Raw genomic sequence first — 19,012 nt, 5'->3', positions numbered from 1 at the left:
ACTGGCCCCATAAGGCAAAGTGAAAGACAACATATTCCCAGAATACATTTCACAGGGGTCAGCCGGCCAATTTTAGCATTGCAGCTAAAGGCAGGGCTGGAATTCTGAGCGACATCGAGTCAGGGCTCATGTTATGACCGAATGAGAGCAAGAGAGGGTTACTTTATGGCAGTAAAACAGAGGTACATGACGTTCCCCCTCCCTAAAATAAGCGCCTGTCTGAGAGTGATGAAAAGCTCAGTGTACACAACCTCACTGCTACGACTTATGTAAAGCCCGGTTTCCTACACAAAGCCAATGGAGTTACTGTGGCACCCCTGAAGATCTATTCATCCTTAACTGTTAAAGTGGCACCCCATTATGGGACTCCCTTATTTCCACAATACGTGGCCATTGCTACTGACAGCCCACAATGTCATATGATTGATGGAAGTCACGCTGATAAGCCCATGAGTGTCACATTGGAGCCCTCGAGCACCCTGGCACCATCCAAGGACACAAGAAGTATCACAGGCACAGCAATATTTTATGTGACATTCAGAGATGGCATGTAAAACAAACTAACTTTTGCCCACAGTCACAAACACTGAGTTAGTTTGTTAATAATATATGCTAAGATTTGATCCTCCAAAACCCCCTAATTTTAGCCTGATGTGGTCATACTCAATTCTAGTCAGAATATGAGTCTGAAACTGCTCCACTGGGCTGTGATTATGGGGCGTTTCAACTGAACCAGGAAAGACATCAATTGGATAGACCTACAACCAATCAGAGCAACAGAGCGACGCATTGTCAAATGTCAACAGAGCTCAACTGCACTGTGTTGCCAAGTCCGCGTTTTTTCCTGCGGGTTGTTTTCTATGTCCGCTTGTTGAAGCGACTATTATGTGATATAGACCCATGAGTGCTGATATATAGACGAATGAATGTGAATTTTAGCAGGCAACCTTGCCAAAATAACACACATTTTACCCCCAAACACCTTTTTTTTTTCCAGAGAACCCCCCGAGAAGCTATTGTTTTAGGCTAGTAGTTGCCGGTTTTGTTGTAAAATAAACGATCTTTGCTGGAACACAAACAAACAAACAAACAAACAAACAAACAAAACAACAACAAATGACTTGATTTGACTGCTCAGATTTTTATTTCTGACATATAAACATCACAACGCATTTTACTCAGATTTTAAACAGCCCAGGCAACAAAGTAATATTAACAATATTGTCAAAGTAAAATTTTGAAAAACAAAAACAAAAAAAAAACAAACAAATGAAAATCAGCTTCTGGTGGTGGAGAAGCTGAATAAATTAGATGTAATGTGTTGATACATTATGCAGTTTCTTGTTCACTGTTGTTGAGTTGCGCATACTCCAGAGCCGCCTGTTGAGAAAAACACAAATAAGCTTCACTGAAAGCTTGTAGAATCACATAATCTATCTATCTATCTATCTATCTATCTATCTATCTATCTATCTATCTATCTATCTATCTATCTATCTATCTATCTATCTATCTATCTATCTATCTATCTATCTATCTATCTATCTATCTATCTATCTATCTATCTATCTATCTATCTATCTATCTATCTATCTATCTATCTATCTGTCTGTCTGTCTGTCTGTCTGTCTGTCTGTCTGTCTGTCTGTCTGTCTGTCTGACTGTATTTTTTGTGAAAAATATAGTTTCTATAGTATTTTTCCTCTTTGGATTTTATACGCCCAGCATGTTTTCTTGTCAGGCTAAGATAGACCAAGTGAGATTTAAGATATTTCTTCTGTGCCACCTATTTCTTCCACAAGAGGGCCTCCCTGTGGCAAAACTATTTGTACATACCTACATGTGGACTTGTGTGTCTGTGTCTGTGTCAACATTGTGCGTCACTTACGCCCTCAGCCTGTTCCGAAACTCCTATAAAAAACAAATGAACCACCGTCACAAAAGAGCCGCAGTGGAAAATGGATGAATATTTAATAACTGCAGCCCAACTTCCAGAAGCAACTCCAATCAACTCCCAAGGAAGAGGAGTGCGGTGCCTGCCTTGGGCTTATCGTGTTAGTGCCATGCTAATGTGCCTGTGTAAGTAATCTGTTTCCCTCCAGATGCAGCTATTGTTTGGCAATATGTGGGCATGCCAAAACCCATTTCATCGTGACCTCTACAGTGTTTCAGCATTGTTTCAAACACATACCGCAATGATTATCAAGAGATCTCGCTATTAATCATCTAGGGAAAAGAGGCTGTGTAGTGTTTATTTGCGCTGATGAAACAATAGCCAAGTGTGTGTGTCGGCAGGGCAGAGGTACATGAGGCTCCAGGGCCCATTGTGGAAACAGGAAGCTCTTTCCCGCCTGCGCAGGAAATAGCCACCTGGCGTCTCATGCATGATGAAAACACTACACTTTCATTAACAATGTCAGTTAGTACGCAACGCAACAATGCACCTCTTTTACTGCCTGTTATGGTCATGCTTGAAGGGGAGGGTGTTATGGAAGCTGGTTCCTGCCACAGAACAAAATTTAAAAACAATAATTCTGACTTTTGATCACACAATTCTGACTTTTTCCCTCAAAATTACAATTACAAAGAAAAAAGTCCGAATTTTGTTATAAACTTGCAAATTGTGAAATTTCTCAGAATGGTTAGCTTATACCTCACAATGCAGACATTTCAATTTGCGAGTTTGTGTCTCACAACTGCAAGAAATAAAGTTGCAATTATAAGAAAAAAAGTCAGTTTATATCCTGGAATTCAGAGTTGAACTCATAATTATGAATTTGTGTCTCAACTGCGAGAAATACAGTCAGAATTACAAAATACAAACGTGCAATTTTTAGCAAAAATTGCAAGTTTATATCCTATAATCATATATGCTATAACTAATTTTTATGAGTTTGTGTCTCACAAATGCGATAAATGTTACGTTGCAAGAAAAGTGTATGTCACGATTCTGAGTAAAAAGTCAGAACTGTGTGTTAAAAAAACCTGATATTTTGTAGAATACAGAACCGAGAGACATAAGCTCGCAATTCCAAGAAAATTGTTTTTGACTTATTTTCTCAGAATTGTTATTTTATACTTCACAATTCGGACTTTATAATCTGCAATGTCTCTTAAAACTGTGAGAAATAGTCAAAATTAGGAGATACAAAATTGCAATTGTGAGGAAAAAACGTCAGAATTGCAAATGTTAAACATCTGAATTGCAAGATAAAATATTATATTTTTATTTTTATTCTGCGATGGAAACACGCTTCCCTGTCATGCTGTAAAGATTGAAAGATCGGGGCTCACCTGGTGTGGACATCTGGACCTCTGTATGCTGGTCGCTGTATTCAGGCTCTATGCTTTTCTTCATAAGAACTTCTAATAGAAATATGGGGAGAAAAAAAGTTTGAGAAAAAAGTCAACACCCTAATAGAAACGTATCTTCTTTACATATTCCATTAAAAAACATATGTGCAGATTAGTGATTTTCAAAATAGTCATGGGGGCAGAGAGAGAAATCATACATGCAAATAATAAAACAACCATACTAATTAATACTGCATAATGAGGACAGCAACACAAACCTAAAATTATACTTCACTATAGTCCATGTTCCTCTCTGTAATTTTCATCATCAGCAGATTCCGCTGATGTCTACGCACACAGTATTCAAGCAGCTCAATTTTTGGGCCAACATGTGCGAGCAATTGAATGTGCAAATAGATGAACAAGTCTAAGGAGCTTTCACACCAAAAGTTTCGTTTGAAACAGGGCATGGAAAGTTGATAATGTGATAGCTGCCGAGTGGACCGGGGTAGGCGGAGGTCTGAGTTTGGTTTTACTCTAACTGTAAATGTGAAAACAACTGGGGTTGCATCCAAAAGCACATACTTGATTGCTACAGATCTACAATAGGATTTCTGACTTGTGATATAGCCTGAATTATAATGACACAGTTTTTGTTTATTGGTTTGGTCAAATGAGCCTGGTTTCTCCCAAGGTTTCTTTTCCTCCATTCTGTCACCTGATAGAGTTTGGGTTCGTTGCCAATGTCGCCTCTGGCTTACTTAGTTGGGGACGCTTAGTATTCATCAACATTACTGATTTGACTGCACATTGACACTGGATGAGAAATGAATTGAGCTGGTTTCTACAGAGCTGCTTTATCAATGAAATGATCTAGCCTATTTTAATAATTGACAATCAGAACTGAAGTGAACTGAATCGACACTGAACTGCTACTTATATACTTATATATTAATATATATTTGTAGTGTATTTTGAAGCATTCAGCAAACGATTAATTGGTTACAATTATTGTTAGTTAATGGTTAAGTTAATTAGCATCCCATATAGGCCTAGCTATCAAATTAGTGCAGAATCAACTTTGTGTTGTGAACACATCAATGATTAAAAGCGGTTGTGTGGAAAAATGCTGAGCTGATTTTTTGCCATCTAGTGTTTAATGGAGAATACAGTCAAATGGCCCATTGTATAGAAGTATTCTTATGCTTGTCTTGATTTGTTTGAAATAGTTGTAGGCCTATATATGGCTTGTGACAAAAAAGAAAAGAAAAAAAGATGCATCCTGAAGCACAACCAATCGTGCTTATATTTTAACGTATTTTATAGTTTTAAAATTTGGACGTTAGAGAACTTTAATTTGACCACTTTGAACACTGCTTATCTGCTTCGTCACAGTTTACAAGAATACCAAAATCACTTCAAGGCTCTTTCAATATTTATCTATAACTGACAGATTTTTTTGCAATGATTCCATTTGAGGGATTCTTTGACATTTTTGCATCTCACCTCTGCTTGGATCCTCTTCCTGTGGGTGAACCAGCTCAGAGTCCACATCGGTATGATCGTCAGAATCTAGTTTGATAGCAAGCAGACATTGTCATGAGATGAACTCACATCTTATGCCTCATCGTGTTTAAAGTCTGTACCTGAGCCAGATACATTTTCACTCCAGACATTCCTGCCCATCACACAGGGAGTGCCTGTAAGGCAGAAACAAAATATGATTTCAACATTCAGTGCCAGGGAAAAAGTGATAAAGTGCAATTTCCAATATGAATCTGTAATCTATCTTAACCCAACATGCAAAGATACCGGAAATATATTTGATGTAACGATTTGCATGTATCAAACTCCACAAGAATTACATTGGTAATACAAAACCATCCATCAAGATAAGTATGATTTAGAACACTACAGCTCAGGTTTTTACTTGCGTTACTATATGTGCATGTTTTACTCATGCTTCATAAATTATTTTCTGTGTAAATTTGAATTAATTCAAATTTTTTAATTAAAAAAATATAAAATAAATTTTCAGTGTAAAAATTAGTCAACTTAAAAATTGAAGTGTTCGAGTAGCCTTTACATTTTATTCAACTTAAATATCTAAGTTGTCAGTTATTTGCTTCACATTTCAAGTTGACTAAACTTAAAATTTTAAGGCAGCACAAACAATTACACTTAAGTTGAAACAACATTTTTTTAAAGTCTAATTAAAGACCATTGAAATGAGTTACACATTTTTGGTCTTTTTCCCTTACGCAATCTTCTTTTAGACTAATGAAAGAAAAAGAAAAACACTTAGGTATACTTAGGGCATGTCTGAATCCACTTTTCCACCAAGTTTAAAAACAGACAAAACAAAATTAGCAAAATGCACTGTATTAAAATGATCATGACGGTAAAAGAGAAATTTGCTACCATTGAGATTGGTGTTGTCTTCAATGTCAAGAGTGAGGCTTACTCTCATGGGGTCACCTGATTTGGGCCTTGAAGGTTTTCTGAGAAAAAAGGCATTTTCAAACATATTGAAGAAACATACAAATGATGATATGAGACATACGAACTGTAGATGTGTGATAGAAATGAAGGGGATCTTACACTGATAACTCAGTTGCTTGCTTTTTTCTGCGTGGATTTGGCATTTTCTTTAAAAAGACAGTCAGGACTACGACGATAGCCACCAAAAGCAAGATACAGAAACCTCCAATAAGAATTTTCTTCCACACTGCTAAACTGACTATAAAACACACACACACACACACACACACACACACGCACGCACGCACGCACGCACGCACGCACGCACGCACACACACACACACAACAAATAATCAGAAAGAATTCATAATTACCATTATCTTCAGTAAACATTGTCACTTTTATGACAGAAATATACTCTACATAAGTACAAGCAGAGCCTAAAAGAAACTTTTTAACACACCTGCCAATGTATTTCTCGAATGTTTACGTTCACTTAAGACATAACCAATTGTGTTTACTAGAATACTTGCAGAGACCGGAATTTTTTGACATAATTTAGTGTGAATTTGTCCATTCAAGTGTAAGAAAGCATGCAAGAGAGTTCAATTCAGTATTTATGCGCTGTTTGAGGCGCAATATCTGGGTGTGCGCTACGGATTTGTGCTCAAACAACTTTCCAGACAGTGTACGAGTGACAAATTTAGTTCCATTTTGTCGTCTTGCGCTCGACTATGTAAATGGGAAGTCTTACAATTATGTGATATTGCAGTGCCGGCACGTCATCTCTCCCAAGTGTTGATCATGTTTGTTCACATTCATGTTCTCACAACATAAATGTTGTGGCATTTACTGGCTGCTTCCACTTTTACTCTTTCAAGTAAACTGCTATCTTTAACTTTCATCTGTGTACTTCAAAAGTGTTTCTATTTAAAAACAGAGATCTAAATGGCTTATCAAGAACATCAAATGGTGTGTTGGTGTGGTATTTAAAAATTTACCGCCAATCCTAGCTGGAGAACTTCGAATTGCAGTTGCATAGTTGGATGCCTCACAGTAGTAGTCGCCTCTCTGGTCTCGTTTGATGGCTTTGACAATGTATCTTCCTTTTAAGGATCTGTCTTCCTTAGTGGAGAAAGGGAGCTGAACGCTGTTGTGATACCAGGTGAAGATAATTGGGTGAGTGCCCTTCTGAACACTGCAGATGAGGGTGAGATCTGAGCCCTCTGTGACCGTATCATCCTGTGACTCCAGAACTGGCTTGGACACTGGTACTAATAGACGGACAGAGATAAACCAGTTACTTTAGTCAAGAGTATAGTGTGTGTGTGTGTGTGTGTGTGTGTGTGAATAAATAAAATAAATTATTTTATTTTATTTTTATGCAAGCTATACCTTTAAAAACTTTATATATTTGTGTTTTGACAATTGACATATTTCACATACATTCATAAAGTACAGAAGATTGCCAAAGTATTGGGACACTCCAAATTGAAATTAGGTGTTCCAATCACTTTCATGACCAAAGATGTATAAAATCAAGCACCTAGGCATATAGAAGACAATTCTTTTGTGAAAGAATGGGTCGCTCTGAGGAGCTCAGTGATTTCAATCGTGGTACTATGATAGATTGCCATCTGTGCAATAAGTCATTCATGAAATTTCCTCACTACTAAATATTCCTCAGTCAACTGTTAGTTGTCAGGAAAAAGTGCGGATTCAGTTGCAGGTAACAGAATTTATTTTTGCTCAAAACGGACACAGGAAAATAGTAGGAACACAGAAGGCATATAAACTATCCAAATAAAATGTCCACTGGTCAGAGCATCATTAACAAAAGACAGGTCCCAAGCGTCACCAATGACGCAGCGTCGAAGACCCGCTGAGTTCACGGATGCACGTGATGGGCGCGCAGCAAGGGAATTCCCCGAAGAGAGCGGTGAATCCGCAGAGAGGGGGTTCCCCGATGAGAGTGGCGAGCGTGCAGAGAGGGACTGGAGCGAAGCCTCCGAACTTCCACGGAGCGAGCACCACCAGGGCCCATAAGAAGGAGGAAAGTACTGGTGGGAGAGAGGGAGAGAGCAAAAAGTACAAAAAATAAAACAGCACTGAGAGACTGAAAGAGCACGACACGGCAGGAGAGGACAGGACAGGACAATAGCGAAAGTAGGTCATGAGCGAAAGTGTCCGCTACATACCACAACGGTCTGACAAAAGACTGAGAACAAGAGGGTCTAATATAAGGGAGAATAACCAAGGAGAATTAGCAACCGGTGAACGAAGAGCCCAAATGGGAATTAAAGATAATGAAGGGGAGGGGGAAATATCACAAAGATAGCGATCACCTGGCACTCGTCAATAAGCCCCTGTGCTCCAGACAAACAACACATGCAATCAGTGAGGAGGAAAACAGATCAGACCGAAGTCATTACATTAGTGGCATAATAACAAAGTGGAAGCAATTGGGAACAACAGCTCCTCAGCCAAGGAAGTGGTAGGCCACATAAAAATCACAGAGCAGGGTCAGCGCTTGTTGAGGTGAACAGTGCGCAGAAGTCACCAACTTTCTGCTGATTCAATGGATACAGAACTGCAAACTTTGTGTGGTCTTCAGATTAGCTCAAGAACAGTGTGAAGAGAGTTCATGGAATGGGTTCAAGCAGCTGCATCCAAGCCTTACATTATAAAGTGCAATGCAAAGCGTTGGATGCAGTGGTGAAAAGCACGCCACCACTGGCCTCTAGAGCAGTGCAGACGTGTTCTCTGGAGTGACCAATCACGCTTCTCAGTCTGGCAATCCGATTGACGAGTCTGGGTTTGGCAGTTGTCAGAAGAACAGTACTTGCATGACTGCATTGTGCCAAGTGTAAAGTTTGGTGGAGGGGAGATTATAGTGTGGGGTTGTCCTTCAGGGATTGGACTTGGCTCTTTAGTTCCAATGAAAGGAACTTTTAATTTGTCAGCATACCAAGACATTGTGGACAATTTCATGCTCCCAACTTGGCCTCTTTCTGTGGCCCCTTCCTGTTCCAACATGACTGCGCACCAGTGGACAAAGCAAGGTCCATAAAGACATGGATGAGCAAGTTTGGTGTGGAGGAACTTGACTGGCCTGCACAGAGTCCTGATCTCAACCCGATAGAGCACCTTTGGGATGAATTGGAGCGGTGACTGCGAGCCAGGCCTTCCCTTTCAACATCAGTGCCTAACGTCACAAATGTGCTTCTAGAATTTAAAATAAAAAAATCCATAAACACACTCCTAAACCTTGTGGAAAGCCTTCCAGAAGAGTTGAAGCTTTTATAGCTGCAAAGGGTGGGCCAACTCCGTATTAAACCCTACGGATTAAGAATGGAAGGTCATTAAGGTTCATGTGCATGTAAAGGCAGGTGTCCCAAAACTTTTGGGAATATAGTGTTTATATATTTGTTTCTTTAACATTGATTCATTCATTTCTTTGGTTGAGTCTCCAGAAGAACTTGGTAAAAGTAAACAAAATGTGATACACCAAACCATGCACTAAACCTAACCGACAGTGTTCACAAAAGAAAACACAAGATAAAAATGTATTTGCTGAAGCAATTCATTGAGCTCTTTAATTGTGATTTGTGTTTCACTGGATACTGGACAAGTTTACTACATCAGAAAAGCCATACATATGAAGATGGCTTTGTGATGCAAACGTCAAAATGTATTAGTTTATAAATCAAGAGTTTTGAGGTCAAAAACACAATATTGTGCATGGAACCAAGAACAAATATAATAATAATAATAATAATAATAATAATAATAATAATAATAATAATACATTTTATTTATAATGCACTTTATATTAAACAAAATCTCAAAGTGCTAGAAATATATATGTTTTTATAATCTGAAAAGGAATTGATGTTGGTTTACTGTCACTTGTGTTTTTTTCAACTGCTGTGAATTGTATGTTTTTAAAGTTTTTCAAATGTTTTTTTCTAATAAGGCTTTGTTGCAAAAAAAAATTAAAATCGTCAAGACAAACTTTTGATTGTTGGCTTGAAACGCTTTGTCTGAAAATTTTGTTAAATGGCAATGCTTTTTATTTTGCAGGCGTTTGTGTGAAGAACAGGAATAAAATGAATGTGACAGTCATCAAACAAGCCACCGGACACAAAAGTCTATTAGTGATTAAGGCATCTAAAAATGGCTACAAGCACTTCCAAATTATTAAAAATTAGCAGCAACATTAGTCACACAGAACTTTCAGCATAAAGATATGAGGGTGAGGTCCTCTTACCTATGACTTCTGCTCTAAGAGGTGGACTGGTCATAATGATGGATGGCCCCTGGTTATGAGCCTGACATGTGTAGGTGTAGATCTCTTCTGGAGAACTGATGTAGTTTATGCTGAAGAAAGCCTTGTCCGTTTCCTCAACCACTCTCCTCTCAGTCACTAACATGCGGGCCTTTAGTAAGCTGTATGTTATTGGAAGCGTTCCGTTCTCCGCTTCACACAAAATATTGAATGGCCGACCAACTATCACCTTATCAACAGCACGAATGACAGGGGTGGAAACAGGCACTGGAAAAAGAGGGGAAGAAAATGAGAATCATGAAAAAGCATTAGGGTGCCTACTCACTAAAGAGTGTGTGTTTTTGATTGAAAAACACACAGTTGTGATTCTACGATGGTGAACCACTTGCAGAATCAAAATGAAAGAGATCTTACAAAATGCATGTATTTTGTCCTGAATTACAAGATATTTTACATTAAAGATGTTTATATGCCTGACAAGCCAGACCCACATCAAGATGTTTGGTATCTTGATTGTGAGGAATACAGCTCAGAAGGGTATTGAGAGTTGCTAGACGACACTCGCGGGCAGATTAAATTTGCTGCCGCTAGGGTGCGTCTAGATTTCTAGGCTAGGTGTTTACATGTAGTCCACAAAACAAAAAAATAGCTGAATTTATTAAAATCACCCCTTTTAAAAGTTTTCACACCCTTGATTCTTAATACTGTGTGTCATTACCTGGAAGATCCACGGCTGTTTATTTGGTGACGGCTGTTTATGAGTCCCTTGTTTGTCCTAAGCAGTTAAACTGACCAACATTCTTCAGAAAAATCCTCCAACTCCTGCTAATTGTTCAGTTTTCCAGTATCATTAACATATCTAAACCCTCTCCAGCAGTGATTTTATGATTTTGAGAATTATTGTATTACACTAAGGACAATTGAGGGACACAACTATTAAAAAAGTTCAAACATTGAAGGGGTGGTGAAAACTTTTAAATAGGATGAAGATTTTTCCAAATTTGGTTTATTAAATATCAATTTGTACTGCCCTTCAGAAGCAACAGAATTTGCATACGTTTCCCAGAAGACAAATTAAGTACAATTTACCTTAAAATTGAAACAGTTTTCATCATGTTTGAGCATCAGGGAATATTTTAACCTTTTTTAATAGCTGTGTTTGTGTCCCTCAATTGTCCTCTGTGTGAAAAGATGGATCTCAGATCAATGCACTGGGAAAGGTTCAAATATGCAAAAGATGCTGGAAAACTGAAGAACATACAGAACCTGAAGGATTTTACTGAAGAACATTTGGGCAGTTTAACTGCTCAGGACAAACAAGGGACAACTATCACAAAAAACAAAAAAACAATCATGCATCATCCATGTAATGACACACAATATTAAGAATCAAGAGTTGGTAAACAGGTTCATTTTTTTAAAAACCCAGCTATATTTTTTGTCTTGTGGACTATATGTAAGCATCTTTTATGTAAAATATCTTATTCAGGACAGTACTTGATAAAAAAAAAAAGTAACATCCAATTTGTATGATCCCTCTTATTTTGTTAAAATGATTCACATTTCCACAGTGGTTCATTATCGTAGAATCACAACTGTATGTTTGCATTATATTGCAAGCAGTCAGCTTTACACTCTTAAAAATAAAGCGTCTTTATTGGAATTGATGCATCCATCCATTTGTATTCCACAAAGATTCCTTTCGATTCTTAAAATGGTTCTTTTGAGAACTGTTCTCTGAAAGGTGTGTTGGCACCCTTGAGTCTGACTATATTGAAAGTGTATCAAACATATTTTGTTATTACTGTGTTATAACATAGTAATAATGAATACATGCTTTGTTATAATCATGGATAATATGTCCTCTAATGCCAAAACTTTGGCAAATCATAAACTCTTTACCTTTAGCTTTTAAAACGAGACGTTCGCTGGTCTTGCTAATTCCTTTAGCCTCTGCCATACAGGCATATTTCCCATTGGTGGCCAGGCTTGCAGTGACAGAGTAGTTGTCATCTGAATGAATACGGCGATCTTCTTTCAGCAAAACATACTTTATGTCTGCTTTCTTGATCTTCTCTGGGGAACTTACAGCACTGCTGCATTTCAGAGTGAAGCGTTCTCCTTCAAAAACCTCGCCTGGGCTCATTCTCAAAATTGGCTTCGAGAAAAGTTCTGAAGAGCGAGTCAGAAAAAATGATTTCATTATCATGCAGTGGAGGGTTATTGTAGTTACGAAAAACTAATACATAAGAAGTTAATTACTTAAAATAAACTTGAACTGAAATAAAATAAAATATAAAATATACTTAAACTTGTTTAATTTCAGCTAGATTAGTTTAACTTGATATCCTAAAATAACAACAAAAAAATTATTTAAAAAAAACCTATTTGTAAAATAAAATAAACACACTACAAAATTACTAAAAGTAAGAAAACAACTTAACACAAACTAATAAAAGTATCTCAAATGTCTATCTTTGTGGTTAGTTACCTGTGACATTTAGCCGATAGGATGCCGTCTTTTGCACGCTGCCTTTCTCTGCTTTACACACATAGTCCCCTGAGTTCTCAGCTCTTACTGTGATGCTGTATGTGAAGGATGCATGAGACTGACGAAGTAAGTCGTTCTCTTTAGTTAGGAACAACTCGACATCTGAGGGATATTGCACCTGACATCTGATCAGCACCCTGTCACCCTCAACAACATTCCCTTCGGGGGAAATGCTTATTTGTGGCACGATCACATTGAGATCTATAAAAAGAAAAGAAAAAAGGCCCATCTCACTGTCAATGCAAAATATAATTAGCTGTGAATATGCAACCACATGTAATTACTCGATTAGCAGTTTTTTTTAATAGGTTGTTTGCTGTGCTGTTGTATTTCACTTTAGGGAACATTCAACCCGTTCTCACTCCCAAGGCGTCAAAATCCGAAGCATGGTCAAGTGCCTTCCGCGTCACAATTAAGACGCTAAAGGTGCCCCTGGGCGTCATTTTGCGACGCGCTGGGTGCTCCATTCATTACAATGATAAACCTTTGGCGTCATAAACAGACGCATTTAATTATTTGCGTTTATAAAAGCAGACATGATTTTATTAATATTTAAAGGCTACTTTTATATTTTGGAGCAACTAACTCCACTCCTACCCTAAACCTACCCATATCTAAACAATATAAAACACATATACCAGGCAAATAAATGTACAGTCACAGGTATTTATTGCAAAAACTGACCAAAGCAGTATAAAAGTATTAACTCATGTTGCATTCCAAGTCTTCTGAAGTCATACGATATCTTCATGTGAAGAACAGAGTCGATCTTGATGTTTTAATCGCTGAAATGATGATCCCGCTGCCCCGTGAACGAACTCATTCATTTCTCATTCAAATAATTCAAAAGACTCCTGAGCATGACGCAATCGGTCACAAGACACACGAGAGCCAATGACATTTTACAATCAATGCTGACGTAATGACGCAATTGGTCACAAGACATACGAGAGCCAATGCAATTTCACTATGAAATCTCACGTAACCGGCGCCAATATTTGAAATTTGATTGTGTTTGTTGATGATCTTCTGCGGATGGAGATGCTGATCGCTTTTGGGGATTTTCTTCATACAAATCAATCGTTTGGCCTCGGAAAACTTGGATTATTTAACTTTTTTGAATAACTTGTGTATGCAGTCGTATATGTCAGGCTATATCCTGTGTTTTATATCATGTTCAGACAAATGGGTAGGTTTAGGGATGGGATGGGGTTGGGTTACATGTTAAGCATGTCTAAATAGCGTAAATAAAAGAAATGTAAATAAAATTATGCTTGCTGATTAAATTGAAAAACACACTCCAACATGTCATAATGGCAAAATTATAAACTAATACAATTTCACCATGACGATAACATTACTAATACCCAGCGCGTCTGTGTATGACGCCAAAGGGTTCTCACTGAAATGAATGGAACACCCAGCGCGTCGAAACATGACGCCTTGGGGCACCTTTAGCGTCTTTATTGTGACGCTGAAGGCACTTGACCATGCTTCGGTTTTTGACGCCTTGGGAGTGAGAATGGGTTGGAACATTTGTCAGCCCTGTTCCCCATGTACATACTTTATACTTATTATTGACATTACAATTACTGGGTTATATCAAGGTACTAACCATGAACCCTAAACTAATCCTTAACATTTGCATAAATCTATGAGTGAAAGATGATCAAAATTTATTAAAGATTTCAGAGCCAATCACTTTTTTTTTCTGTCCACAGTGTTTTATTTTCATGGCATCCATGATGCTCTCAAGCATGGTTGCAATAATTGCTCAAATGACGAGAATTCAACAAAAACTGATTTAATAAATCCAACTTGGAACATGCAGGAGATCAAATGAATGAGCTTCGAATACAACCACGTAAAACAATGACACCACCGAATGATGAACAGAAGGAACTAAAGGCCTAAATATGCAGAGGAGGATAATCAACTGAACAGGGAATCCTTGCTGAAAAGTATTAATTCCTTTAAAGGGTTAAGAAAAGCCATAATGCATAGATCTTAAAAACTTATTTCAGTTTTTAAGATCTATGCATTATGGCTTTTCTTAACCCTTTAAAGAAATGAATACCTTGAGTGTTACCAACAGATGTGGACTAAAAGCCACAAAACAACAAAGTTGATGTCATGGGTTTTTTATACCAAGTTTCTTTGAGCAAGCAAAATGTACATGATGTTACCTTGTATAAACACTTTCACCATGTTGCTTTTGTTGGAGAAGCCTGCATTGGGATGCATAATAACCATATAGTCACAGAGCAGGTAGATGTCTTGGAGCTTCTGCGTGGTAAGTGTGGTCGTCACAGAGTTGCTGGATATGGTGACTCGCTTGACCTCCTGATTGCCCTCGTAGAAAAAGAAGATCAGACTGCCCGTCTCCTCTGGTGCGCTGCATGTCGCGGTGATGATATCCCCCTCAGAAATGATATCAGACTTCACCTTCAGCGTGGGGACTTGAAGGCCTGTATGGGTTTAAAGACTTCTTTTTTTAACTGCTGACCTCTCCATAATCAATCACATCAGCTTGAGGCGGGGCCCATTTTAGGAGCATCAGTTATGTTACCAACCTGTGACTCTGAGTGTCTGACTGTTGCTGGTCCTAAACTTGTTGTTGATGCGGACAGTGCATTGGTAGCGACCCGAGTTGGACACCCTGGCTGGAGATAAACTGCGCTGCACCACTGAGGAGCTTGTATTTTTGGAGTACACCACCTGATCGTCCTGCAGGAAGCTGAAGCTGAAGGTCAGCGACTGGGAGAGGCTGTGACTGACCTTGGCCTCACAACGCAAGGTTAAGTTAGTGCCACTCGTCACATTATTACCAGGAAACACAGTCAACGTCACCTGATCAATGGTGAAGGCTGCTCAGAAAGACCCAGAAATAAAACACACACACACACGTTTGTTTCACTATATTATTTAGGGCATTACATATACTTCCATTAAAGGACAACTCCAGTGAAAAATGAACCTAGGTGTAATTAACAGAAGGTTACCGAGTCGATCGTTCTCTGGGATGCGTTTTCATGTAAATCGAATGTTAAGAGTTTTATCTCTAAAAACAGATTAGCTTTTAATGCTTGTCTATGGGGCAAAGGGTAAGTGAAAATAAATCGCTAGTTAATACCACTAACAAGGCTCAAAATAGCCTCACACTAACACAGTAGCATAATGAGGGTCCCTACATGCAAACCGAAGCATTGAGAACTTTGTAAGTGTACACTTTATAAAGACAGTACATTACGCGTATACAGACAGGAGCCATCTTGGAAAAAAGTCTCGACGAGTCGAGCCACGAGCGCTTTATATCAATCAATCGACGTTATTTATATAGCGCTTTTACAATCACGATTGTGTCAAAGCAGCTTCACAGTGTCGAACAGGACAATATTGCAACAAAATTAGATTTATATTAGGTTCATGATATTTTATATGGCCTTACCCAAACCCTACCCTTAAAGCTTCCCATCACAGAAACAAAACATTAGATTTAAATAAAAACGTGTTGTCCAATTTATTAGGCTTTTTCAATAGTGAGGACCATGTTTACACTAGTCAGTTGTGATAATATTTCACTATGTAAGTGAGGACATGTAGCCCTCCCAACTTAGTGTAGCCTAACCTGAACACACACACACACACACACACACACACACACACACACACACACACACACACACACACACACACACACACACACACACACACACACACACACACACACACACACACACACACACACACACACACACACGTTGGTCTATGTGGTTTACAGGGACTCTCCATAGGCGTAATGGTTTTTATACCGTACAAACCATATTGTCTATCCCCTTACACTGCCCCTAAACCTACCCATCACAGGAAACATTCTGCATTTTTACTTTCTCAAAAAAACATCATTTAGTATGTTTTTAAGGCCATTTGAATTATGAGGACATTTGATATGTCCTCATAAACCACATTTATAGAGTAATACCAGTGTAATACCCATGTAGTTATACAAATTTGTGTCCTCATAAACCACATAAACAGGCTCACACACACACACACACACACACACACACACACACACACACACACACACACACACACACACACACACACACACACACAAGCTGCTAATATTTAATATAAGATTACAGTAATAAAATTGTTATTATTATGTAAAATTGTGTTTTGAGAGGGGGATTATAAATAAAAAAAATCATAATTTTTATATATTACTCTAAAATAATTTTACACATTTATTATTGACAAAGTCAGAAGATTAATCGTTTGCAGTACACAATAGTTGTCTCTAAAAATAAATAAATAAATAAAACAAATTCAGAAAAGGCTTTTAAACCTTTCTGTTTTAATAGATTATACAAATTGATTGCCATCTCAAAAACACCTTTTGGGTCTGAGATAATTTTAGTTAATTTTTGCTCATAAATTCTGTTAAATCTTGCTCTAAATTCTTTAAACTTCCTGCCACACATTTATGGTGTCTTTATGTAATCATATAAAATACGCATATATTGAATCAGCAAAATATAATTTTAATGCAATTTATTTTGAAGCTTGTATGCAATCTATTTATATATATTTGTAATCACACATTACTAAATGGTGAAGTTGCAATTTAGCATATTTAAAATATATTAACTTTAAATTTAATATACTTTAAAATAACACACTACAGTAAACTTACGCAAGATCATTCTTACAGAAATGCGCGCTTTCTTCGGTTCACAAAAACAATAAAAAAGCCCATCAGATGCCACTTCTAAAGAGTCATCCTCTCAGTATGTTTACTTTGAGCAGAACACATTAGGTCTTTTCCTGAAGTCTTAAAGAAGGCCACACTGAGAGTGTGGAAAGCAGCGGCGTTCCAAACAGAAAGAAGGGGAAGGAAGGAAATCACATAAACAAACACAAAACATGGTTCCCCAAGGAGCTCAACAGAGCCTGTGATTTCTGCCGTACAGCTCTCAGCCTGGCCAACAAACACAACCAGATTTATCCGCTGTAAACAACACTAAAATCTGGAAAAACAAGGATAATCCAAATCCAAATTTAATGGTGGTAGGTTGATTAGAAAATGTTAGTGTTTGTGGGTTGGAGTCTGCATCACTTGTCTTGTTTGAGCCTCTAATTAGAGGCAGACTAAATATCTTGCTATTACACGAAGCGCAAACTTCCTTTGAGCGACCAAACAGTGCGTGGCAAAATATCTCTGAAGGATCAAAGCGTCCAAGCGAATCTCAGATCTGCTCTGACTAAAAATACAAGTCTCAGATAAGCTCAGAACTGTCATGATATTTCACTGCTCCCTTTCCCCAACTATATAAAACAAGTGGTCAGGTTCATCTGAGCGAGGTAAAAATAACCCAACAGAAACCGGTGCCCCGAAACTGTCGTCGTGACCAAAACGGTCTCTCACATGCAAATAAAACGGAAACTTAGGACTTACCTGACTGTGTATCGGCCGCTTGCCCTGCAGATAAGAGCAAAAGTGATCAAGAGATGAGACAAATGAATAAAAAGAGGATGTGACGGTCTGAATCTGTCCATAGTGTCCTTACACAGAGCGCTCAGGCTGATGTGGAGCAGGCCGAGCCAGAGAAGACACAGGCTCATCTTTACAGGTGAGTGTTCATGAATGTGAAGGACGTGGAGGATGGAGAGAAGGGCAGAATGCTCGCACTTATTACATGGAACCGCCTTTCTTTGTTTAACGTGGATCAGGAAACTTGTTCCTTCCTCAGGATGTACGCATGATTAGTTTGTCCCTTGAACACATTGGTATTCTGATGGTCTTAAAGGTCTCCTGTTTCAGTGCTGTGTTGAAGACATCACATAAGATCAGGAAGATGCATCAACGGTGTGGCATCCATCCAGCACATTTTTTTATATAATTTTATAAAATTTCATTTTTTTTTTGTTTTTTTTTTGGGCCCGGACACCGTGATACCAAATTTCTTGACATATGTATATACCATGGATTTGTGGACATGTACTATGGTATTCGTATTTATGGAATACTACATTATTTATTTTTAATTTTTTATCTTTTTTTTATGGTGTTTGCTGTGTTTACTGGCAAGAGGGTCGGGCAATAGCAAGCCTAAACCATCCAATCTATTCCCAAGGGCAAAATCGAGTCCCGCCCCACATTTTTTGAAAATTTGTTTCACTCGGATATACGTCACAATAGGAAAGACAAGACTCTCAACTTCCGTTTCATGCCGACTTTAAGGCTTAAAAGTCAAACCCATCCTTTGCCAGATCCATTGAAAGAATACCCTGTGCAAAAGCGACCTTGAAGGCATGTTGGGCATATGACAAAAAAGTCCATGATTAAACTCGAGTTAAAACGAGTTAAAAACCGAATGTCAACATGTGCCTCT

The 19,012-nt window shown here is 38.1% G+C and overlaps 1 protein-coding gene across 2 annotated transcripts; it reads right to left on the bottom strand.

Moving 5' to 3' along the window:
- Positions 1-1,121: 1,121 nt before the first annotated feature.
- Positions 1,122-18,307, bottom strand: pecam1a (platelet and endothelial cell adhesion molecule 1a). Of its 2 annotated transcripts, none has more exons than XM_067457278.1 (15): positions 18,188-18,307; positions 18,076-18,099; positions 15,188-15,481; positions 14,801-15,082; positions 12,555-12,815; positions 11,966-12,235; positions 10,046-10,330; positions 6,777-7,049; positions 5,896-6,034; positions 5,716-5,795; positions 4,941-4,994; positions 4,801-4,866; positions 3,295-3,366; positions 1,837-1,911; positions 1,122-1,380 (listed from the first exon to the last, which is right to left on the bottom strand). In XM_067457278.1, the coding sequence occupies exons 1-14, from the start codon at positions 18,240-18,242 to the stop codon at positions 1,868-1,870; spliced, it is 2,199 nt and encodes a 732-aa protein (XP_067313379.1). In that variant the 5' UTR covers positions 18,243-18,307; the 3' UTR covers positions 1,122-1,380; positions 1,837-1,867. The 2 variants fall into 2 exon arrangements, with proteins under 2 accessions (XP_067313379.1, XP_067313369.1); XM_067457268.1 differs by having other exon boundaries at positions 1,889-1,911.
- Between the last annotated feature and the right edge of the window lie 705 nt (positions 18,308-19,012).

Source organism: Pseudorasbora parva, chromosome 2 (genome assembly GCF_024679245.1).
Source record: "Pseudorasbora parva isolate DD20220531a chromosome 2, ASM2467924v1, whole genome shotgun sequence".
NCBI lineage: Eukaryota > Metazoa > Chordata > Actinopteri > Cypriniformes > Gobionidae > Pseudorasbora > Pseudorasbora parva.
The sequence above is the reverse complement of the archived record's forward strand: the minus strand, read 5'-3'. Positions and strand labels throughout refer to the sequence as shown.